Source organism: Notothenia rossii (assembly GCF_949606895.1).
Source record: "Notothenia rossii genome assembly, chromosome: 8".
In the NCBI taxonomy this organism is placed as follows: Eukaryota; Metazoa; Chordata; class Actinopteri; order Perciformes; family Nototheniidae; genus Notothenia; species Notothenia rossii.
In genome coordinates this window covers 15,740,177-15,764,786 of record NC_136906.1, presented here as the reverse complement: position 1 = coordinate 15,764,786, position 24,610 = coordinate 15,740,177, and the positions used below count along the sequence as shown (strand labels likewise).

Here is a 24,610-nt window from a genome sequence, read left to right as displayed (position 1 = left end):
AGTAAATGGTTTTGTCTGGAAGGTGTGGGGGGACATAAGCACAATAAATGTGTGTGTGAGAGAGAGAGTATGAGAGTGTGCCTGTGCCTGTGTGTGTGTGTGTGTGTGTGTGTGTGTGTGTGTGTGTGTGTGTGTGTGTGTGTGTGTGTGTGTGTGTGTGTGTGTGTGTGTGGATGTTTTACATCTACAGGATGAACATAATACACTCATACCCATTCATTTCCTATGGCGGTCAATTCTGACTGATAACATCTTGGGTGTTTCACTGTTGAATAAATAACTAACAATTCAATGCAAGTGGTGATCATCAATTGTATATGTTCAGAGGCCTAGTATGGAGGATAGCATAAGGTCTTGAGGCAATTGGATGAAAAACACAATATTTATGATAAAAAACAAAGTCTACTCGGTCACTTTTGACCCGAAACGCAAGAGAAGGGTTAAGTGCATTTTGCTGATAAAGCTTTAGTACTTTTGAATGCAAGACTTTAATTTGTCGTGAAATATTTCCACAGTGTGGCATAATAGCCTATTTTAATCAAGTAAAGATCTTAATAAACATTCAACAAATGCAAATACTATACTGCAAAAGCCAAGACACAAAAGTAAAAAAGAAACGATATTCTCATTGCTTTCTATTTACATGATTATTTCGCTTCCTCTGTGTTCCAAACATGGTTCCAAACGGCATTACACCACTGCACCCTCCACCTCAGTAGGGGGCTGTCATGCGTCTTTGAGGCTTTCCAAACGCCAACAGAAGAAGAAAAATAAGAAAGACTAAAGAACAAGTTGACAACCAATGAATGGGCTCTGGGAGGAAACCATGGAGGAAACCTTTGGAGGAAACACTGCGCGTCACTTTCCCCTTTCTAATCTGTCTGCCTCAAAGCTTTTAAACACTGGGGTCAGAGCAGAGACAGTTTCTGTAATTTGCCAAACATTTCCCCGCAGCTAGAAAAACAGACCGACCACCGGCTCTCTCTCTTCGGGTCACTCCGCGGTTACTTTCCGGTGTTTTGTGGTCAGACCGGGAGAGAAGGCAGAGATGTCCGACAACGGTGGCTCTGCTGTCGGCCTTCTGTCTTACGAGACGCTGGTTCACGCTGTGGCAGGTGCAATGGTGAGCAGAGATAAAGTGCTATACAAGTAATGAAATAATGTGAAGGACATAGCCTGGTTTGTGTGTTACTAGTTTAATGTTGGCTGTGCATGTTTTTAGCTTCTCCCTATCCATAACCATGAACATTTAATACAACAGCTACTTTACACAGCTCAGCTGTAATTTAGATAGTATGTAAACAGGTGGAATTAAGTACATTTACTCACTGTTCTTAGGACTTTTACTTACAACAAAGTATTCCTACACTCTTTTAATTAATTACAAGATCTGAGTACTTCTCCCACTTCTGTATGTTTCTGCTACTGTATTGGTATTTTATATAACTATCTATAGCATTTTACATTGAATATTACATTTATGGTTCGTGTCCTTATGTATATAGACTTGCTGCTGTTTATTGTTTTAATTTTTATTGTATTTATTATGTTTAGACTTTTTTTCTACCTTTTTAAGGATTTTAATGCCTGAACCCATTGCTGCTGCTGTAACAAAAATAATTTCCCAACTGAAAATGAAGTGAATGAGCCTTTTGCCACTTTGTTTAGGCATGTTTTCCCATTACAATGCGTTGTCTTTTAGGGGAGTGTGACAGCAATGACAGTCTTCTTTCCTTTGGACACAGCGAAGAGTAGACTGCAGGGTGAGTTTGAGGTCTTATCATGTTGTACAGAGGTTACCTGATTTAAGTGACTCTAAACAGAGTTGAATGAGTAAGGTGTGAAGGTTAACTTAATCATGCATTAACTATACCTGCACGGCAAATATGTGAAGAAGCAGTAAACTAAACTATTTAGCGTTAGACCAAGCTATACTGAACTTAAATCCTCAATTTTGTCTCACTAGTCTGGCCTTTCTGCAACTTTTGTTAATTTATTTTGTGTATGTAGGTTGTTTTGTCCTTTTTTTGATTGCTTTATAAAAAAAATATATTCAAATTGTACTTAATTTCCTCTTTCTTGATACCCCACATAACTTGTAAACATCCTTGTATCCCCCATGTTTGTCACTCTATTGTACATTTAAAATCTCAAACCCTAAATCAAGGTAAAACTGTTTTTTTTTATTTCAGATTTGAGAAAGCTTATTTAGTGCCGCAGAAACATACTATTGAGGATAAGTAGTACTTTTTCTGTCAAGTGAACTATTCTAAACATTTCCCTGTTTATGTTTGTTTTTCAGTTGATGAGAAGAGAAAGTCTAACTCCACCCCTGTCATCCTGGCTGAGATAGCAAAGGAAGAAGGCCTGTAAGCATAGTTGTTATGCTGGTTACAAATGATACCAAGACATGGCTCATTGTTTTTATAAAATACATGCCGTTTGCTTTGAATTTCAAGTAAAATGTCTCTAAAGCAGTTACTTTTGAAATCATAAATGCCAATATATTATTTGGTTCCAGCTTCTTTAATGTGATATATACTGTTTTGTTTTATAAATCTGACTCTCTATCTCTTCTCGCAGTCTGTCTCTGTACAGAGGATGGTTACCAGTCATCTCCAGCCTCTGCTGCTCCAACTTCGTGTACTTCTACACCTTCAACACGCTGAAGAAGCTGGCAGCATCTGGCCAAGGGACGTCCAGACCGGGGAAAGACCTGCTCATGGGTGTGGTATCAGGTAAACACACGTAGAGTTGAACTTCTTCATGACCTGATGGAAATAATCAAGTACTAAAAGTTTCAAGCAACCTAAATATCTGCTGTTCCTGCAGGGGTGGTGAATGTGATCCTGACCACTCCCATGTGGGTGGTCAACACTCGACTGAAGCTGCAGGGGGCAAAGTTCAGGAACGAAGACATCCAGCAGACCCAGTACAGGGGCATCTTTGGTGTGTAACACAATATATGTTTCTCATGGTTTCACAGTTTAGTTCTTTTTTATTTCTGCGCATTTGTAAACCCTGCCATGTTTGGGCTTTCCCTCTCAGATGCTTTCTCACAGATCATCGCCAATGAGGGAGTAGGAACTCTGTGGAACAGCGTCATGCCTTCTCTCATCCTCGTGATCAACCCGGCAGTACAGTTCATGATTTATGAGGCCATGAAGAGGAGGGCAGGCAATGGAGGGAAGAAGGTGCGAGGACACAAGAAACACACTGCCTTGTATATATAATATGATACATTCCCATAGCCAAATTAAATAGCCTCTTCTACTTTTCTACTGGGTTGGAAAACTCTGCTGTCAAGAAAATGTGAGCTCACATCAACGCTGATCAAATGAAAACAAGTATACTCCCATTGAAGGGAAATTACTTGCTTAACAGGACAGAGAACCTGCTCTAATATAAAATACATTCTGTCTTATGCTTTTTGGCTGGTAAAGACCAACTATTTACACTTGCTGCCTTTTTTACTTGTTGTTCTGATGACATAAATACTCATTGATTTCATATAATTGTATATTTTGTGTGAATAAGTGAAATTGGTTACAATTTGTTAGCTTCATGTTTGCTTTAGAAAGCCATCACTCGCCAAAGTCTTGGTTTGGATAGTAATGGCTTTCTCAAGAAAATATGAAGCAAATAATAATCAAATGTTGATATGTTCCACATTTTGTTGTTTAAAAATGGCAATGAATTACCATCTGTACAAAATGCCTCTTTTGTGGATACAAATTACAGTTGTTGATTTGTAAATAATGCCAGTGGTCACCAAGCCAAATTAATTCATTATTTCTCTCCACCACAGATATCCTCAGCAGAGATCTTTCTCATTGGAGCCATCGCCAAGGCCGTTGCTACCACGGCGACATATCCTCTGCAGACCGTCCAGGCCATCCTCAGGGTAAATACTATGTTGTATAAAATGTCCTCATTTTGTTTGTTTGTTTTGCCATTATCAAGGGTAGGCCTGATGAGATTTTGTATTTCTTTATTGTTACATTTATGTTGATTATACATGGTCCATCTCTTGTTGGCAAGACAAGAATAAAGCATTGTCATCTGAGTTAATTAAAATAAATAAAAACGTTCTATGAAGAAATACAGGATAAATAAAGGTTTTGAATTGAATTGAACAGACAACTCTAATGAAGCTCTTTGTAATAACTATATACTGTGTACACCATACAGATGTAAATTGTGCAGAATATCTCATAATAATCTCTCATCAAATCTAAAGAAATAAAGACAACGTTCTTCTTGCTATCATCAGTTCGGCCAGCACAAAGGTGATGGGAAGGGCGGCGGGATGGGAAGCCTCTCCAACATTTTCTCTTTGCTAATGGACAGGATCAAGTGAGTGCAGCTATGAACACAAACACATTCACTGACATTTAATATATTAACATAATTTATATTAACATATAATAATATGGTTAATAACGTCTTCACCAGTGAGCACATTGAGGAAGATGTTATAATGGCTTGTCATTAAAACATTTGTTTCCGTTTATTACAGGAGGTATGGTGTTCTTGGTTTGTACAAAGGTCTGGAGGCCAAGCTGCTACAGACGGTTCTGACAGCTGCACTCATGTTTGTTATTTATGAGAAAATCACTGCTGCTACGTTCAAAGTCATGGGCATTAACAAGAGACTGAAGCAGTGAACACACTCCTTCTTGAATACAGAAATGTATTAGTGAACTTTTATTAATTCCTACTGATTCCTTGACATACACCATAACCAGAGCTTGGTGTGATACTTATTATACTGTCTCTTTCTTAACTTTTAACTTTACATTTATCAGGCTAGCACTTTACCCATTTCCAGTATCTGTGCTATGCTAAAGCATAAACTGCTGCAGTTAGTATAAAATGTCACAAACATGAGTGGTATCAATCTTTTCACCCTAATCTCTGCTAGACAGCAAATAAGCCTTTTTCCCAAAATATCAAACTTTCCTTTGAACTTTTAGGGCTTTCTGCAAATGATCAAAACAATATGATTAGCTACCTACTCTGTTATTACTCCACAAACACACTTGTCTCGTGTGTTATAGAAACTTTATCAAATCCCGCCGTAAGAATGTTTTTTTTAATATACTGATTTAACATGTTATCATTTCACAAATATTAGCAGTAATAACAATAACTGTGACAGGGAGAGACCTCCCATACATATGTAAAGACTTATGTGTACAATCTGAATGGTTTTGATTTGAACAACTATAATGTGTTAATTAAATATCAATGGACTATAAATGAATACTTAAACAATACACAGAGTTAAACTTACATATTTATAAAAATACTCCAGGTAGTGCCTCTAAACTAAAGGATATCTAAATATGCACTGTGAATGGATATAAATGCTGTGATGACTGTTGATGATTTACACAAACCCATTATGCATTAACCGTCTTCCTACTGGTCAGTATGAACACGGTCAACTCTGTCTTCAATTTTTTATCTTCGTGTCATGTTAGATGTGTGATTTTCAGTATTTGTTTATCAAAGTGTTCTTTCTCTGATTTGGTGATTCAACGTTTACGCTGCCTTTTACCTTTATAACCAATGTGAAAATTCATTCACTTTGTTGGTTTAACTTGTTGTTCAATCCATTAACTTGAGATGTAATCATTACAAGAGCTGCTGCTCTCAATATAACTTTGCAACATTACATTAAGGAGAGGAAGTCCTTCTGACTTTTCATTGAATTAAGGCTAGTTTCAAGTAGTAAGAACACACTTCCAGAAATGGAAATGAACCAGATATGAGTTCCTCCCAATATATATATATATATATATATATTTTCAGATACAAACTCAATTATGACTGGTATTGTTATTTTTGAATTCACAACATGAAATGAACGAGTATTTCGAAAAAGTAGAAAGTGCTGACTAAAGAGAATGTTAGTGATGTAGGTGAGCAAGAAGAAAAACAAATGGCTTTATTTATAGTTAAGAAAGGGTTTAAAGGTGGTTAATCCCTCACTTTAAGTGAACATTGGCCAAGGCACAATAGTAACTAGACTACACTAATCCTATTTATGACTTTCAGAACTGTTTATTATCACCGACATTTTTCCATCTTTGTTTGTGGATGTAATACTTACTTGAATTCATCTAACTTTTTTTTTTTTTAAACATTGTTTTATAATTTTGTTTTCCATTAAAATACTACTGTTTGGGGGGTTTAAATGATTGCAATAACATAATAAAGTTTGAGAAAAAAATGACATCAATGCATTACTGCTGTTTTATTGAAAATCACGACATGCAAGATGAAAACACGGGTTCAGTTTGTACTGCTGAACAAATAAAAGATTTAAAAAATCACAGAGGATCATTCATGTGGAAGTGATCAGTTACACAGACAGTCAGCCCCTCTGAGACTGAAAAAAGGTATACACATTAAAGTCCAACTCATTTGGTAAAAAAACACTCCATTGGAGGTCTGAATTAACATTCCCATGAGACATGTCTCGGTTGTAAATCAGGACTGATGCGAGGGTTGACTGCTGGTCATCTCCTCCACAAACCAGTGTGGCAGGAAGCAGTACGGCGAGTCCCTGTGGACGGAGAAGGTCACATCTCTGCGGGGCTCCCAGGACAACAGGTACACCACACTGGAAGGGAAATAATAATGTTTCATAAATTATATTTGCTTGAATGTCAAAAGAAGTTTAGCAACGTAGTCTGTCAAGGCGATTCAGTTTACCTCGGATTGTCTTCAGTAGCGATGTGCTTTACAAAAGACAGGAAGTCAGAGCAGAAGTTCATACAGACTGTCGGCTTCCAGCAGTTGTGTTCATTCTGTCCAGAGGAACAGACAGAAAAAGTGAAAATATTTTGAGTTCATCTTTTAATTATTCTTGAAGATCAAAATCTATTTGTCAATGTTTAGAAAAGTCACCGTACCTTGATGAGATGGGAAATCTTAGAGATGGGAAAAGTTTCCACAGCAACGACCACGCCTTCTTCATCGCGAAAACCTGCCACAACACGGGGGACTCCGGGGAGAAAAGACTGGGCCCACCACTTCAGAAGCTTGAACCTGAGGAACACCAAAATGAAACTTTAAAACTGCCTACTACAATCAAACTTGGATACACATTTTCATAATTTTCTGACATTTCATAGACTAGACAACCAATGGTGATAATATGTGTGAGTTGCAGCCCTAGAAGATTACCTGTGGAAGTTGCTGCGCTGTTTAGGGGTGCAGATCTCCGCAGAGGTCTTCAGTTCGATGTAGCATGCAGGAGCAGCCGGAGCGTTGGGATCTTTGTCCCGACAGTCCACCTCTCCGGAGAACAGGAGTCTGTGGTCTGCGAGCCGCGTTTGCACCACAGTGCAGAAGGCCTCATTGGTGTTAAGCACCCCGCCTGGGTCAGGTCGACCGTGGTCGGTATCTACAGGGAAGGACAAAGGTGAAACGCTATTGGTCAAACATTTGCTTACCACCCTTTTATGTTATTTGGGTGTCAAATGTTATACAACAAGACAAACTGGGATGCATGAAGCACGTTTGTGCCAGGAGGAAAAGCATACATGAAATGAATGATGGAAAATAAAGAAAAATGCTGACTTTTTATCAAAAATGTAAAAGACTTAGCTCAAAATTATGAAAAAAGTTTTACTATTGGTATATTTGACTATTTAGGTTGAATTAATAATTGAATGCAAATATTCGCTTTTTGAAAATATGAAAAACGAAGTCATTATTTAGAAATGATAGGTCAAATTGATATTACATACAAATACTGACTTTCATAAAATCCCAGAATGTTCTAGTCAAATGTTTTTACTTACTTGACGGTTACATTTCAATTTAATATTAGCTGAATTGTCACCTTGGTACGTTTCCTGGCATAAATAGCTTTCCATAGATATGACTACATAAATCCAAATGTTTTTAGTGTGACGCTTGAAGAACATCAAATGAAAGAAATCAAAATAAACAGCATTCACTATAATAATCCAGTGTATAAACCTACATACCTGCACATGTGTATTGCTCGAACTTGTATCCCCAGTACATCATCTCTTCATGTCTCTCGGTGCGGTTCTCTTGATCCCTACGAGCAGCTTCTGTTTCCACCTCACTGATGTACAGCGTGCCCCTGAACCTGGTGACGGCCAGCTGCCAGCCCTCCCGCGTCTCATAGGGAGCCGTCAGCAGCTTGGTTAGATGACCACGCCATGTCACAAAGTCGATATCTAAATCACTGGAAAGAGCAGAGGTTGATCAAATAATAGGTGTCCGACAGGAACGTTCTGGTCCGATGTAGTTGGATTAGAGCAATATTTCAAAAAGTTAGGGTATTGACCCAAATTGGTCCAGGGCCATTTCGTTGTTGGTTGCCAATTGCATATCAATATTATTAGATGTGAATCAATACTTCTAATTACAGTTTGTTCAGCTAAGATACTGTTTGTAAGAGCCGTTATTTTTCAATGTAATATCATGTCTGTCATTTACCAGGCATTACAAGGGAAGAGAGGGTTTTCTGCTCTGCCTCATTTTTTTCATTTACATTTTCTTGAATTCATGTTTGTTGGGTTCTTTGACAGTTGTTTAGGAACGGAGATGTTAACGCCATTCATGATGTGTTTTTCAAAGTTTGTGTCCCTGGGAGACCCCACATTTATTTTTTGGGTGTTGGGCTGTACACTTGGTAATCCCTGTATCTAGCTGATCTCAACCTGTTAACCTGAATAAGACAGAAAAAAAGTTACACTTACCATGATGAGGCGGTTGTCCCCCTTGCGCTGAGCTTTGATCTGTTGGCCAAGATCCAGCGTAACATGTGGTCCAGCTTCTCCTTCACACTGTCGTCTCTCTTAATAAACCGATCCTTATATCCATCCCTCAGATTAAAATTTGGACTCCTATCAGGTTCCACATAGTATCTCATTTGCCTGCCGTCATTGAAGAATCTGCGTTCAGAGTCGAGGGAAAAACATCCTACTTCGACAGGCTGTTTGTACACAGGAAAGTCTCTCTCATATAGCTCCCTTCTGGTGCTCAAACTCAGAGAGCTATGTGGGTTTTGTCCACGACTTGGCCCTGACTGATTCTGGGGGCGGTTGGGTCTGGAGTGTTTATTCTCACAGTGATTTCTTCCATTGTCCTCTCGTTCTCTTTTGTATGCTGACGGGTTTTGGTGGCTAGGGTTGGGATTGTGTGATCTGTGCTGCTCCATTGCTACCTAGTGAAGAAAAGAGCAATGAAACAAACATATGGCCTTGATAATTATTCATATTTTCTTCAATGTCTACAGGAAAGCTGAAACATGTTATGCCTCATTATCACTTTTTTTGACACAAAAAAGTCAGTGCTAACCTATTGTATATGCTGTTACAAAATACAATAACTTTTACTGGATGCTTACATAAAAAAAACACTAACAGATATTTGTGAAATGTGTATGTATATATAGTAATGTGTTCATGCTATACTTTATAAAGCCAGAATTATCCATATTCCAGATATTGCTATCTGTGGTTTCTGGCCAAGGAGTTACAGAACGCTTCACAAAATACCCCAGAGCAAAAACTAAAAATGAAGAATGCAGTTTAAAGATTGGAAAAGGTACTTTTATTTTATAGACCCAGTAGTGGCTGTTCTGTTATGAACATATTGTTGCATGTGATCTACATCGTGATCTGTGTAAGTATATGTGGATATATTAAAAAGGTTCAGATGCAGATGTTATAATACCATTTTCTGTAGAAAAGTACGTTTGTGTGTTTTACAAAAATCTATCGTATGTACTTTGCTTAGGTGTGTGTTAAATTGCCTTTGTAAATAAACTAGTTACTTAACTAAATGACAGGCGAATGAATGTAACCCAGCATACTCATACTCAGCATGCACAACAACAGCTAGCTTACGTTAAGATAAGGTTACGTTTCTGTTAATGCCCACTAAGTCACAATAATGCACATTACCTTGAGTGAAAACAACTATTATATTGTATAGCATATGTTCATATTAACAAAAGAGCTGAATAAAGAATACATACATTGTATTTATCTCGCTAGCTGGGTAGATAACAAGCACCATAGCACCAAAGGCTAACAACAAACTCAACGCTACTTCCTATGTAATTTCTCCTCCCATCCGCTTGGTGGTAGCCGCAAAACCTCGAATAATTAACCGTGAAAGAGAAAAACTGTTTGAGTTATACTTCATGAAATAAATTAATCATTTTAAAGACTACATCATGCTGAGAAATCGATCTGATTTATGTTTAATCCAGCTCATAAGGGCATCGAACGAAACGGTAGGGCAAGCTCCTGTGTAATTTGTAGGTAGCCCAGTTGTGTCGTATATCTTTGAGTAAAAATGGAAGCAATAAAACTGAAAAATTGAATCATGGCAAAAAAGCAGTGGGATGAAGGGAAAAAATGACTACATTTTAATAAAAACACAGGAAAAGTGGGAGGGTTTAAGACAATAGCAAAAAGCACGGTAGAGCAAGCAATCAAGAAAACTGTGTGGTGTTTTTTTTTTAAATCTCAAGAATGTATTAGGTGTTGAGGATGATAAAGCCTTATTTAAGAAATACTGGATTGAGGAAGAGAATTGTGTGGTGGTTAATGCTTTCCCTTGATCTCTGGTTCACACTCCAGCACAGTAGGTGGCGGTATTGCACCTTAAACCTTAAGGGCCGCCCGCCATTAAACAAGAAGAAGAGGAATAACTGTTATAGTTGTATGTTGGAGCTGTTGTTTCGAATGGGACAGAAGCGATATGAATACTGATATAAATAATATAAGTAGTTATCAGGTGAGAGCTTTAACTACCTTGACCGGTCAAATAATGGCTTATGAGCTCCATGTGATCTGGATTAGCTAGCTTCATCGGCTTGGTTTACAAGAGAGCAAAAACAAGTAACTGAACCGGTGAGTCGTGTCATGGTCGTGTCCCATTGAATGTGTTTACCAAGCAAAAAAAGTCTTGCGTTTTTTCTCAGAGCTGTAATTTGGGTAAAAACCTAACGCTTGAAGTTGGTATTTTCATAGGGAGAGCTGAGTTAATGGCCTGGAGAAATTAGCCAGCTAACTTAAACTGATTTGACTCCTTTTCGTCCTGATTTTTATTTTTGAGAAGAACTACATGGTCTTTATACGTTTAAGTTGAAGCCTTTGTGAAGGCTCAGATAAAATCACATTGGGTTTGTGGATTCCAGTTGTGTTATTGTGAGAAATCAGCTGTCTGGGCATTATGGGCAAATAGATTAATTCTGCAAGTGATGATATCTCTACCACAATTTCTCCTCCAGATATGAACAGAAAACGGGCTTTGATTTCAGACGCTTTCAAAGTGAAGAGATTTAGAAATGAAACTCAGAAGTTTGGGGCTGTCAGTAAAGGAAATGGTATGTGTTACTGCTAAACATATATTATACAACTCTGTTGTAATCTCTATATAGCATGTTAAGTTATTTTTCCATTTGTTGCTTGCTTCATCCCTCAAAGGGCCGACCGACATCAGATCCACCCTTGAGACCCTGATGACACTATTCCCCAGGAAGCTCTTCAACGACTCATTGCCTCAAATTGTCATTAAGCACCAACTCTACAGCATTCATAATGACAAGACTTTGGTGGACAAGGAGCTGGTAAGATAACTCTTTAGTGTCAGAAAGGTCATATGTGTAGCCATCTAAATGTGAAAATACAACCCTCCTTTGGTGCACAGAATAAACTCCGGGAACAAGGAGAACTGCTGATGTTCCAGCTCGGGTTTGACGCAGATGCATTCGGACTGGTTTTTGCTTCTGATTACAAAGCCAAAGTGCTGGCAGGAGAGGATGGCAGGGCGACACGAGCAACCGTTGAGAAGTTTTTGGAGAAGTTGCCATCTCCTTGCACAGAGCTGAGCTTCAGCAAAGACAAGATGCTCAAGGAGTTCCGCTTCACAGACTCTGAGATAACGTATGAAACTCTCCCATGTAACTTGTATTCTGTATTTTTAATTATTAGTTTTATTCTTCCAAAATGAAAAACTGCCTACGTGTCTCATGTCTCATGTCTTATAGTCTGAAACCCTCTTTAAAGATGAGTACATACTTTATTTTGTTACCCTCTAGTCAGCTGGTGAAGTCAGGGGTCCTGACTGTGAGGGACGCAGGCAGCTGGTGGCTTTCCATTCCCAACTCAGGCAAATTCACTAAGTACTTTATCCAAGGTGAGAGTTGAGAAAAAAAGTCTCTCTACTATATTTTACTTTACATGTGGAATTCTAGTTCTGACCGTTTTTTACAGTGATTTGTTGATTTAAGAACGGTTTGTTTTCTAACTATCTTACCACTCTCCCTGTTAGGTCGTAAAGCAGTGCTCAACATGGTGAAGAAGTCCAAATATAGTGAAGTCTTGAAGACAGAGCTAGAGGAGCGTAGAACCACCTCGCATGTGAAATTCCAGATGAAATATCACATCCATGACATTGTTGGTGCAGAGCTAGTGGAAAGGTAACATTTGCTTGTTTTCAAATTGCATGCTAGAGAAGTGTTACAGTAGATAGTTGACCCATCTGTCAAATGAAAAGAGCCCGCACTTCATGCAGCTGCTCTCTAATTTACGGTCCTCTCAGTTCAGTAATTGAGGGTTTTTGTTACTTGCACCAACAGCCCTCAGGCTAGAGGCTGGCTCTCGGGTGTCAAAATATGTGCTTGTCAAAACCTTCAAAATCCAGCCAGTTTGATCCCTGTAAACAACAAATGATTTAAAAACACACAGCTATGATTGCTTGAAATCTCAAGGCCATTCCTGTTTTGTAACTTCTATCTAAAAAGACTGACCAATTTCTCTTATTAATATTTTCGGGCTATTATTATATCCTACACTGTTTATTAAATATACTGAAAAACGTCTTTGTTTTATTCCCAGCATACCTACAACTTCAGGGACATTGTTGCGATTTGTTGATTCCTGAATGGCAGCAGCAGAGCTTTAATTGGTGCCAATGGTTGATCAGAAGATTTACAAAGATTGTAACAAAAAAACGTTTGTACTTGGGCTGTTAAAATTTATTTAAGATGACAGAGATTAAGTCTGTGCTAAGTGCCTTATTAAAACCTTGTGGGTTTATGAATTGTCAATTATGTTGATATGACCCTTGTGAGGTTTGGATTGATCTTGAAATAAAAATGATTTTCTTCCCTTCATGTGAGTTATTACCTTTGTTCACAGAATATCAGCACTTTCATCCAACTGTCCCTATTACCATGTTTAATTATGTAAAGCTCTCAGATGTTAATTCAACTATATTACTATGGTTGTAGTTGGTGGTAGAGCTGCAATGGACTGCATTGTATTACAATTATACGGTTATAATAATATTCTTCTACCCAGATTTATAAATAGTATGGCCAAAACATTAAACACCTCAATATAATGTAGTTTGAGAAACTTCAAACATACAATACATATTTATTTGTAAAGGTTGAATTAATGTTCTAATTGTATGTATTTTGCCTTTAAATTCATGGATATATTGGTGAAAATGTTCTCTTATCTTAAGTAACATTCCATTAATTGTAACAGATGACTGACAAGATACAAGCTTTTAAAAACCAAATAGCTAAAAATAATTTGGAAAAGGTGAAAAGTCACGAAGAATTTCTGCAAAAGAATATTATGCTATATTTCCCTGTTAACCATTTACATTTCCCAGTATAGTCCAAGCGAAGGTATTCACTCTACTACTCATTAAGTCAAGTCAGTGTTTTCTATTTCTTGTCTGAATGCCAAGCGTCGCACTAAGGAGAATCTGTGGTTGCACTGTCCAACAAAGAAGCAGAATAGAGTCGGTTTTACTTGAATTTATTGGCTTTTTCAAAAAGTGACTATAGCTTTTATCCATTAAACTAAAGAGTCACAACATTGGCTTGAATTATACCACAGCTTGATGTCTGAATACAATACAGATGAGCAACATGTACTTAACCCCTGATCTAGTAGATCAAATACATTTTGTAAATAAGCAAAAAATATAACTTGCAATCTAATCTTTTTTTTCAGTATATTTGCACATACAAGCTATCAGCATTAATTACAAAAAGCTAGGCTTGTAGGGAGATTAAGGTAGCGTTAACTGTAGAGGTAATAAACAAAAGGATATTCATAGTGTTAGTTTAACAATACAGTGAGTGAAGTGTAACTTTTGTGAAGAAAGATACAAAACAGTCAAATCACATGATTATAACCAAAAAAAAAAAAAAAAAAAGAGTACACGGTTTACTACACCATAACTGACAGTAGCATTGTTACTGTTATCAGCAGGCATTAATGCTCTTTTAGTGACATTGCTTAGCCAGTAGTGATGCTGTTAAGAATCAAATATGCTGCACAAAGGGTTTTTGATAAATGCCCACAGAGCATTAAAAGGTGCTCTTGTTCCCCGCCACCAAAACTGTTCTGATCCAATATCTAATAAAGTGTTCAGCCTTGCACTCCTGGGCAGCGACACGGTTGAAAGACACTTCTAGGGAATATTGCAAAAAAAGGAAAAGAAAAGACTACCATAAACTTGAATGGAGCCAAACACGTAAAATACTGGAGCATTTCAATTTGTCAGGGTTTAATAGCACAGTTGGTGTCAGAAGATTTGTTCCCATTTTGAATTTATAGAACGTCATTCAATTCACACAAATGAATAAACATGAATCATGTGCTAGGACTGAACACTAGCTAACTTGTACAGAGATGCGCGTGGTATTAATTTGAAGCAGAAGAACTTCACAGGTGGTTACTTCAAGTTCCTTGTTGACAGTGCGATGACGTGTGACCGTCTTTGCAAAGTGAAAATGAATAACACCGCCCATGACTATAGAGCTCAACGAAGAGCAGCACTCAACAGGAATCTGTCATTATGAAGGTTTAAAATGTTTGAGACAATAGGACAAAGGTTTTATTTTCTGTTAAAATACAGCACATCTACGGAGTGTATTTGGCAATATTTATTCCACTCAAAACAAACAACCCAGACTGTAAACAAAAAAAATGTGGACAACAAGTGGAAGAACAAATTGAAAACATTCCACGGTCCATTTTTTACAAAACATCCAATCCATTTTAGAAGGCCTCGAGAAATGTCATAGTCTTGTCTATACAGTATGCGTGGTTGGGAAAGAGCTAGGGTCTATAATGGTCTAACCCCGTCTCCTAAATCTGACAACTTTGTCATGGAAACGGTTGGTAGAACTGCTGTAGCTACACTTATGGAAGGAAAGAATTTGAAGTACATTGTTTTGATGTGTATACTGTGTCTTTTGCCAGCCCTCACCACTAGCGGCCATGTTCCCCTGTAACCGTTCCAGTGGAGGAAGTCTTAGAGGAGAGAGCACTTCCTGCCCTTCTTCTTGACGGGGGGAGGGCAGAGGACGGCCCGGATGGCCTCGTCGAACACAGTTTTAAGGCCACGCTGAGTCAGGGCTGAGCACTCCAGGTACTTGACAGAGCCTGAGAGAAAAGCACACATCAAATATTTTTTTCTATAAATATAATCAAAAAAGTGTTTACAGAAAACCATGGCTGTCCTTGAAAATGTAAAGAGAAATGTTAAGTATTTCAGCGTGACAAAGGCTTTGAAATTTGACAAATAGACTACAACTACCAATTAGACTAATCGAGGGAGGGGGGGTACGCCTTACAGAAAGCCAGTAACGTTTAAATGTGCCGTTACCGATCTCTTTGGCCATCGCCAGTCCTTGGGGATACGTAATTGGAGCGAGTTTCTTCTCCTTCAGCTTCTCTATGGTGTCCTTATCATCCCTCAGATCCAGCTTGGTCCCCACCAGGATGATGGGAGTGTTGGGACAATGGTGTCTCACCTCGGGGTACCACTGCACAGAGACACAACATTCGGAGGTTAGGGGGACCGCTCGATGTTATCGTAAACATACAATGGCTAAGGAATAGGGGTGCATCAACTTATCGACTTAATCGATTACCAAATTAGTTGCCAACTAATTCAGTCGTCGATCCGTTGGTGACGTCATCACGTGTGTTTTACGCGGCATTAAGCTCCAACGTTATTGGTCTTTTTATCGTAATGGAGACATTTCAAAAAGACATGTCATGTATTATTGCTACATAAACATTATATCGCAGTCTTAGTGTCGCCAACTCGTTTCTAATACGCAAAAAGACAAACAAATGCGTCTATGATGTATTTTCGATCAGACGAGATCTCTCTCCCCCGTCTGGGTGCGAGGGGGCGGGGCAGTTTACACACACGCAGCTGCTACATGCAGCAACACACTGCGGAGATGGCGGAGAGAACGTGTTCCGAGGTGTGGTTAATAATAATAATAACTTTATTTGTATAGCCCCTTTCATACAGGGGATTGCAGTTCAAAGTGCTTTACATCAGTAAGAAATAAGAAATAAAATCAGTGTAAAACAAACAAGGTTACACTTTACCCGTCTCGATGTGGACAATGCTCGTTGCCAAAAGTGCAATAAAAGTTTAGCATGTAAGGGCGGTAACACGAGCAATTTGTCTAAACATTTAGCAAAAGTGCTCCACATTCAGACTGAGGAATGCACCGGGTTCGACTGTCTTTCTAACAGCTCTGTAGCCCCCCCCCCCCATCCACGAGGAACGTTTCCACGTCAGGTGTTATGTATGCTAGCAGCAACACACGCAGTTAACTCAATTATACAAACATGGGTTAATGATTAGAGGTAACTGAGTTACTCTTTATTTTGTTAAAGTTTCAGCTATTCTGTTTAGTTTTGTCATCACATTATTTAATACGATTTGCTAAAACATTGTTGTTTCTTTTGATGTGAAATATTATTTATTTAATTTAAATAAAAAGTTTAATTAAGTTAAGTTAATAATATGTGTATTTTTGAATCAAGTATTCATCTTTATTGTCTTCATTATTAGTTTCCACATGCCTAAAACAACCTCAAGCTAAATCTAAAAGTTGATGGCTAAATAAGAGTGTTTGAGAAATTGTGCAAGGCATAGCCTCCAGTAATAGTCCGAATAGTCGATTAATCGTTTCATTAATCGATAGATTAATCGATTATCAAATTAGTCGTTTGTTGCAGCCCTACTAAGGAACCAAAAAGGCTAACCTGTTGATTATAATGGAGACTGAATACTACAAGGACATTCTCAATCAAAATCTCAAAGTATGGAGAATTGTTAGCGTTTGCATGTGAAAGTCCAGATCACATTTTGGAAATAAAAAGATGGAGGCCCCTTGTCCTGCTTGTTATCATAAAATCCATTCCTATAATTAACAATACACATCAAAATAGTTCAACGAAGAATTAAGCTTGAAGAAAAGGGATCAGAGCTGGCGAGCTAAGTCTGACCAAAATGTTGTATTTATGATTTATTAGGAGCTTATTGGAAGAAATGGCACTTAATACAGAGTGTAATAGGAGTTAATGTACATAGGGTTGCTGCCCCTTAAGTGCAGTGATGGACTAACATGCTTTAACCCAGGAAGTCCTCTGAGTGCGATCAACAAATATTCTTTCTTGGAAAATGTCTGGTGTAAATTGTGTAATACTTTGATATATTTAGCTCTGAGCACATCATAACACAAAAACCCTGTGTTTAAACCATGGTTTAAACCAAACATTTTTACAATGGTATCTTAGCTCCGTCAATAATTCTATTGAATAGCCAATCCACTTAACTAATTAGTAACATGTCAGTTTGTGCTTGTATTAAACAATGTTTTATTAACTTATTGCTTTTGTTCATGAGGTTTTAAAGAATGAAACATGAGGAAACACATGGGTCAGAAATAATCATTACAAATCTATGAGTCATTCGTGAACAAAAAATGAAGGCCAGTCAAAGTCAACCTTGATGCTCCTCGTCATAAAAACGGATCCGCTGAGACGACTTTACAGCCTTCACTCTTTATTACAGGGGCGCTGCGTGAACTCACCTTGGCACGGACGTTTTCGAATGAGGCAGGACTCACAAGCGAAAAGCAGATTAGAAACACGTCCTGTTGGGAAAAAGAAAAAAATGTCAATGAAAGCCAATAACAATCATCTCCCGTAAGGAACAGGACACATGAAACACTCCTTAAACACTCAAAAGGTGTGGGGGTTTTCCTTCCCTCTAACTTCCTTATTCATTCAAAGTTCACAAACTTTCCAAATACATTATGCAACAGTGCCTACTATTTAAAAAAAAAAACTTCAAGGCAAACACTACACAAGAAAGAAGGTCACAATAAGTGACATAATACATCATTGTGTGCTTGTTTGTTATACCGTCTGTGGATAGGAAAGTGGGCGGAGTCTGTCGTAATCTTCTTGTCCTGCTGTATCCCAAAGGCCCAGGTTCACCGGCTTCCCATCTACCATAACATTGGCAGAGTAGTTGTCGAACCTGACAGAAGTAATCATGTTAGAATGATTCATATAAACCTAAAAACACATTAATATGGACACATTGTGACAGGAAATAGAAACAAAACAGGCTCTTAATTATCTGTTGTGAACTTTTGCTTCTTCTGCTTTCCCTTAAAAATGACTCATCACGTCTTATTTGTACTCTGCTGATGTTATACTCTTGTTTATCAACTTCCTGCAGAGTCACTACATGCCATAATGACTGACAGTGATGCAGTTTCCTCAAAACTTCCCGAAACATATTTTTCCCTGAATCTGCAGTCCACAGCATGACAATCAACATTTAGTCTTACATAATTAATAAGATCTACAGTTTTAGATACTCACACTGTGGGGATGTACTCTCCTGGGAAGGCATTGGTGGTGTAGCTGATGAGCAAGCAGGTCTTACCCACAGCTCTGGAGGGGAGAAAAAGTGGATTCACTTTGAGTTTATGATTGGCAAAAAAGGCATGCAAAAAGCAACTCTGGTTCTGAATTGAAATGGCTTCCTATTTAGTACAGCTGAAGAGCAGTTGTGTTGCAAATAACGATTGTTGTCATTATTTATTGATCAATTATTTTTCTAAAAACTGTATCTGGATGAACAAAATGTCATACAGTTAATTATATTCCAACGTTATGTTTTTCCAACATATGATCCACAGCCCATAGATATTTTACATTTAACAAACACAAAACACAAATGTAAACATTTGAGATACTATAACTTGTAACTGGCATTTTTGCTTATAAAAATGCTTTTAATTTCTGTGGTTTTGTGAGCTTTTCTCAAGTCAAAAAGAGATACGGTGCGAGTGTGAACTTGATTTGTTGTCAAGCTATGCATACAATAACACTAGATGAAGTACATTTGCCGACATGAAACTTAAATGATGTGGCCTTTAGTATGAACACCAAATATTGCAAGCTTCCTCTTGGTCAAAATCGAAAATAACAAATCAAACGCAGTCATAGGCCCACAAATGACTCCGCTGCTGTGGTATTCACCACACCCTGAAACAGCAGTTATGAGTATGTTTACCTCCCACATGATGTTACCCATATGAATCTCAATCATAGCTCATTCTGTAATCATTGACCAATCTCTAGCTGTTGCAATCTAACCTTACAAATTATTGTATTGTTTTTTTTAATAAGGGTTGAAATAAATAATAAATAAGTTAAAACGCCTCATGTTTAACGTCACAGTGATAACACAACAACTAACATACAAACATGGTGCTTTACTCTTCAAATGTCTCAATTGATAAGTCAATGTTGCCAAACTTAAAGTGTGGTTAGGAGGTTATCTGCCTTGTGATTTCTGACTCACCCGTGAGGGAGGAAACACTGAAACGAAATCACTTAAATCTTAAGATTAGCCAACCACTTGCATACTAGTTTTTTGTAATACATTTGTTTGTCACATCAACATAATTACATATATATTAAAAGGGAATACGTTAAATTGGCTAAAGATACAAGTTAGCTGCCCATAGAGCATAAACCAGTAATTAAAGTTAAAGCTTGTTAGCTAACTTTACCCGTTTGGAAACACTGAAGCAAAGTGCTTTAACGCTAGCTGGTCTGCTGACAGCCTTTTAAGCTAATGTTACACTTTGTTATTCAAGTTCAATATTAGTTGGGAAGCACAAACTAAAAGTAAGCTCGATTACGTTATGACTTACCCATCTCCGACAACGACACACTTTATGGCCTGCATTGCGCCGCAGCTAGAGGAATGCTAAGTTAGCCCGCAGCTAACGTTAGCTCACAAGTCTCTTTCCTTTGTCCGGGATTGCTCGCCGGAGAAACGTCCAAACAGCGCTTTGCTACCGGCCTTCGGTGGTACAGCGGAGCTCCTGCGGTGTGAAAGAGCTTGTGGGGAAGTTAGAGTAACTTATCTAGCACTTTAACACAAGTTCACTCAGAAATCCCCTCGCAACATTCCCATGCTTTCGTGGTCTGATCGGACGCTATGAAGCAAAACAGCGGCCACCACCCCTCAGAGAAAAAAAGAAGAAGCTAGCCACCACCAGATGGTGCATCCGGTGAAGTGCTGGGATGAAACGCCCACAGCAAGTTTAACGATGGGAAACGCCTTCGAAACAATCAGCTGGTAACCCACTGCGTCTTATGAAGTCAGTGAATGTAATGTAACCAGAACAAGTCGGTCTGTTGGTAAGCCATTTTAATTACATTTGTACATGGCCACTTAATAAGATAAAAGAAAATAACAAATAAGACGGAACATTCAGAGTGTGACACCGATTGCGGAAATTACGTTCTTAGGGGATGTCCGCCCTGAACTCTGCCTTCCAGGTGTTTCAGAAACATTCCGCTTTAAAATAATATAGGACGTTTATCTTTGTTTTAGTTAACATATTTACCTCCCTTCTAGTTAATTAACACATGTATTAAGGTAGCTCTGGATTCATATCTTTGTAGATTGTAATATTTCTGTCCATACATATATAAATTCCATATGTTAGTGTACTACATTGATGAACAGAATACATTGGATATTTTGTGATTTTACTGATCCATAATTATATTGAAATAAAAGTATTGTACAATGTAATAAACAAGTTCATGAGTCACATATATATGTTTTCTATGCCTGGTATCACTTCAGTTATGCATAGTAAATATAAAAGTCTGAGGGGCGCAGGAACAAAAACCTATTGTCACTGTAACACTTTAACATGATGTTTAACTTCAGGATCAATAAAACATTAATAGTTGCAGTCCTAAAACGGATGGATTTGTCTTAAAGAAGAGTATTTGTTTATTATGTCCACATCCCTTAGAACCAAGTGAATATGGAAATTAATGCCAAAAACCATTTGAATATGGCACCATAATTCAATATTTCACTGTAATGTTTTTTTGTTGGTATAATTATCTATTAAAACTACTTGTTTGTTTGTTGGAATGTATGTTTTAAAAAAGTTATTCTTCTGACAATTTAAACAAACTATTAATAATCAGCCTGAGAGTCTAAAGTCAGGGCAAACAGTAAACATTACACTTTCATCTTCCTTGTGTCACATCGATATGAGTCCTCCCGTCGACGGTAACAGTAATGGTCGGTAGAGACGCTGTTGGGGTGGAGTAGCTCTGCCAACACAACCAGCACAATAAAAATGGAGCTCGGTGCCTGTAAGGGATAAAAATATGAGCTGTCACTCAACAATCAGCACTTTACTCGTCGGTTGGCCTCACTAACTGATACAGTAACCGTAGTAACCGGGCTGACTTCGCCTGTATGGCGGGTCTGTCTTATTTAGTGCTCCGGTTTTCGGGCTCCGCTGGTCGGACTTACGGAGTGTTTTCCAAAGGCTTGACGAGGACTTTGTTGATATTTTTTGATCTCGCATGGCGATTGCGAATCAGATTCCCTTATATCTACCTGGTCGCTTCGATGATGTTTAATGTCAGATTACAGGTAATTATGCAAACACTCTTCCGTTAAAGTGTCTGAAGTCGTGACAATACGTGTATTTCCTGTCTGGTCGTTTTGGTGTTGTTTAAATGTGTCCTTCAAGATAGATGGTAGATTCATTGTACCTCCATTTAAAACTAGCTTCAATTTATTGTACACATGGCTAAAACTAATGAAGTCGCCCATAGTACTCCAGTTCTGCAATACACCCCCACTTCCTAAAGGTCACTATGTTCACTCTTTTGGTTGACATCGTTATAAATCGGCGTTGTTTAAATGTTATGGTCAATTTGGTGGAGTTATAGTAAGGCTTTTCTAATATGTTGTCATCCCCACTCACATCAATGAGGTTAGACTTTATTTTTGATATTATTAATTATTATTATATGTATTATTACCTGGACTTTTGCAGTAGATTTTGATATCAATAAAGTTTCCCCTACATGTTTTGTAGAATAATATTCATTACATTTAAATTAAATTAAGATACTTGATGGAGATATTTTAAAGTTGAAAAATCAGCTTTCTGGTGGGCAGTTTCTAAATTATCTTTAATAAAAATAACAGAAATGTATTTGAAATCACATGTGCAGAAAACGATGTGACTAAGCTGATATATTAGATATACTGTACCATCCATCACAAGTGTCTATTTATTATTATATATAAAAACTATTAAATCACATTTAAGGCACTACAACCAGGATTCAAATGAATACTTATCAGATATTCTAATAATACAACAACTAAAACAGTTAAATTACAGTTAGAATACTTTAAAATATTATATTATATTTACTATTATATAACTAACTGTTACTGACATTTGAATTGCTGTCAATAATTACACTTACAATTCTTTCATCTATTGTTTACAACCACAAATTGCCTTCCAAATTAATCTAATGCCTAATAAACTGGCAGCTAAGCATATGATGCTGATCTTAAAGTCGATTGCAAAAGTGTGTAAACATATTTGTTTTTAAATAGATTAGTGTGTTATCCATTCATTTTATATGTTGACTTACAGCCTCCTCATCTCTTGACAGGTGCACATTGAAATTCACTGAATCTTCAACCCTATATTTGGAATGAAATCGATGGGTCGTGGCCAATGCCGTGCTGCAGCCCTCTTAAAGGAACTGTGTGGCACTACACAGCAATTTGAAGGAAAGTGGACACTTAATTCTGTGCGACGATGCATCAAAGTGACACACACAGTTGGTCGTCGTCACGGTCAGCCCTCGCCACACAAGCTCAGTGCCTTTGCAGAAGAAGGGCAGCAGGAAAGTCAGCAAAAAAGAGCCAGGATGAACGGTGATGAGTGATGGTGGAGGGGGAAACAATGCCTCACGTTAACCCTTTTAACTCGCCACCTGACAACCAGGAGCCGCCTGCCTGTCTGAGGAGATAACGTCAGATGACTGGTGGATTTTGACACTTCCTTTTACCTCTGGATACCGAGGACTTTGGCCTGGAATAAAAAATGAATGATTGTTACTGTGGTACGTTTTAGCTTCTCTTCATTGTCTGACACAACAACTGCTCAGTGCTCAGTGTCAACATCTCACATTAATTAAAAAAGTAAATATCTGCACCGCATGACACAAACAAGCATGCTGTGGCTCGGGATGCTTTATTTGGGGTTGGCTGTATCAGCGGTACATCTTTGTTGTAGCAGAACAGTACAGCTGCCTCTACTGGAAACGTACGGTCTGTTATAAAGTGAAGTGTCAAAGGGAATCACTGCATGGTTCTTTCTGTTTGCACACACGTCATCTCACTCATTGTTATTTCTGCATATCAGTGGCAGTGGAAAGGTGGCGTGGGGAAAATGTTACCTTTAATTTAAAACTTTTTTTTAGCTGCTTTTGTTTTTATTTCTGTGGAAAATGTGAGCGTCTGGTTGGAATTCACATAATTGAGGCTAAGGATGAGTGAATTTGGAAAGTAATAAATTCATGAAATCACAGTTTTCAGCCTTTTTCTGATTTTCTTTTATTTTCTAGGTTTGCAAAACTGCCTTTTTAAAACACAGCTAGTCCATCCCAAGACTTTTACACTTTTTTAATGTTGTATTGGAGTTTCTTAGCTGTCAAAGAATACACCAAAGTGCTCCTCTTTAAAAAAAAAACACAACAAAAATCAACATTTATACATGCATTCCTGTTAATGCATGTCTTGAGACAACATACATAGCAAAATATGACACCTTCAAATCCTTCATGTTCTTGTATCACCTGTTACATAATACAATATATAATTTGTAATGTAAAAAGGGGAAACGTCAAACATTGTCCCCACTTCACACCCAGAGAAACAAAGACAATATAATCATAATAATAATAATAGAAAAAACGTTTGGTTCTTGATACCATTTCACTTCATGCATGAGACATTTCCCAACATAACCATGGATGTTTAAATTGAGTTTTTTTTCTACAAACCCTTATAGGCCTACTTATATTTTCAACAAGACAAGACAAAAGTGTCAAATCTTTTCGAAACGTTTAAAGGTCCCATGTCATGGCCATTTCTACTGATAATAACTCCATTGTTGAGGTCTACTAGAATAGATTTACATTGTTCAATGTTCCAAAATCACATTGTTTTCTCACATACCTCATTCACACCAACGGTGTTTCAGGGCCGGTTCGGAGCTGGATCTTGAAAAGCACCGGGTTTTCCTGTTCACACCGCAGTGGAGATGCCTCTTAGCTCCGGAATCCGGTTTCAAGCACCAAAAAATTGTCCAGCCAGAGCAAAAGCA

At 37.9% G+C, this 24,610-nt stretch overlaps 5 protein-coding genes across 9 annotated transcripts; 3 read left to right on the top strand and 2 right to left on the bottom strand.

Moving 5' to 3' along the window:
• The first annotated feature begins 773 nt into the window (after positions 1-773).
• slc25a17l (solute carrier family 25 member 17-like) lies at positions 774-6,241 on the top strand. The gene is made up of 9 exons (XM_079643333.1): positions 774-1,123; positions 1,703-1,763; positions 2,303-2,369; positions 2,584-2,738; positions 2,833-2,949; positions 3,049-3,194; positions 3,809-3,904; positions 4,274-4,356; positions 4,520-6,241. Exons 1-9 carry the CDS (start codon positions 1,049-1,051, stop codon positions 4,665-4,667), a joined length of 948 nt encoding a protein of 315 aa, XP_079499459.1. The 5' UTR covers positions 774-1,048; the 3' UTR covers positions 4,668-6,241.
• Positions 6,242-6,247: 6 nt separating this feature from the next.
• dxo (decapping exoribonuclease) lies at positions 6,248-10,160 on the bottom strand. 3 transcript variants are annotated; one of them, XM_079643330.1, is made up of 7 exons: positions 10,034-10,160; positions 8,751-9,217; positions 8,007-8,233; positions 7,198-7,417; positions 6,924-7,059; positions 6,724-6,818; positions 6,248-6,631 (listed from the first exon to the last, which is right to left on the bottom strand). In XM_079643330.1, exons 2-7 carry the CDS (start codon positions 9,209-9,211, stop codon positions 6,499-6,501), a joined length of 1,272 nt encoding a protein of 423 aa, XP_079499456.1. In that variant the 5' UTR covers positions 9,212-9,217; positions 10,034-10,160; the 3' UTR covers positions 6,248-6,498. The 3 variants fall into 3 exon arrangements, with proteins under 3 accessions (XP_079499456.1, XP_079499457.1, XP_079499458.1); XM_079643331.1 differs by having other exon boundaries at positions 8,751-9,213; positions 10,034-10,133; XM_079643332.1 differs by having other exon boundaries at positions 9,960-10,095.
• LOC307015008 (inactive serine/threonine-protein kinase 19) lies at positions 10,120-13,181 on the top strand. 3 transcript variants are annotated; one of them, XM_079643334.1, is made up of 7 exons: positions 10,120-10,294; positions 11,297-11,392; positions 11,493-11,635; positions 11,716-11,951; positions 12,107-12,204; positions 12,340-12,487; positions 12,906-13,181. In XM_079643334.1, the coding sequence occupies exons 1-7, from the start codon at positions 10,258-10,260 to the stop codon at positions 12,949-12,951; spliced, it is 804 nt and encodes a 267-aa protein (XP_079499460.1). In that variant the 5' UTR covers positions 10,120-10,257; the 3' UTR covers positions 12,952-13,181. The 3 variants fall into 3 exon arrangements, with proteins under 3 accessions (XP_079499460.1, XP_079499462.1, XP_079499461.1); XM_079643336.1 differs by lacking the exon at positions 10,120-10,294 and adding an exon at positions 10,656-10,800; XM_079643335.1 differs by lacking the exon at positions 10,120-10,294 and adding an exon at positions 10,686-10,916.
• Positions 13,182-13,825: 644 nt separating this feature from the next.
• Positions 13,826-20,578, bottom strand: LOC307014776 (ras-related C3 botulinum toxin substrate 1). Its single transcript, XM_079642914.1, has 6 exons — positions 20,084-20,578; positions 18,741-18,812; positions 18,273-18,390; positions 17,939-18,001; positions 15,703-15,862; positions 13,826-15,479 (listed from the first exon to the last, which is right to left on the bottom strand). The coding sequence occupies exons 1-6, from the start codon at positions 20,116-20,118 to the stop codon at positions 15,349-15,351; spliced, it is 579 nt and encodes a 192-aa protein (XP_079499040.1). The 5' UTR covers positions 20,119-20,578; the 3' UTR covers positions 13,826-15,348.
• Positions 20,579-21,429: 851 nt separating this feature from the next.
• On the top strand, positions 21,430-23,812 carry smim10l3 (small integral membrane protein 10 like 3). The gene is made up of 2 exons (XM_079642915.1): positions 21,430-21,843; positions 22,890-23,812. The coding sequence occupies exons 1-2, from the start codon at positions 21,664-21,666 to the stop codon at positions 22,908-22,910; spliced, it is 201 nt and encodes a 66-aa protein (XP_079499041.1). The 5' UTR covers positions 21,430-21,663; the 3' UTR covers positions 22,911-23,812.
• The last annotated feature ends 798 nt before the right edge of the window (positions 23,813-24,610 follow it).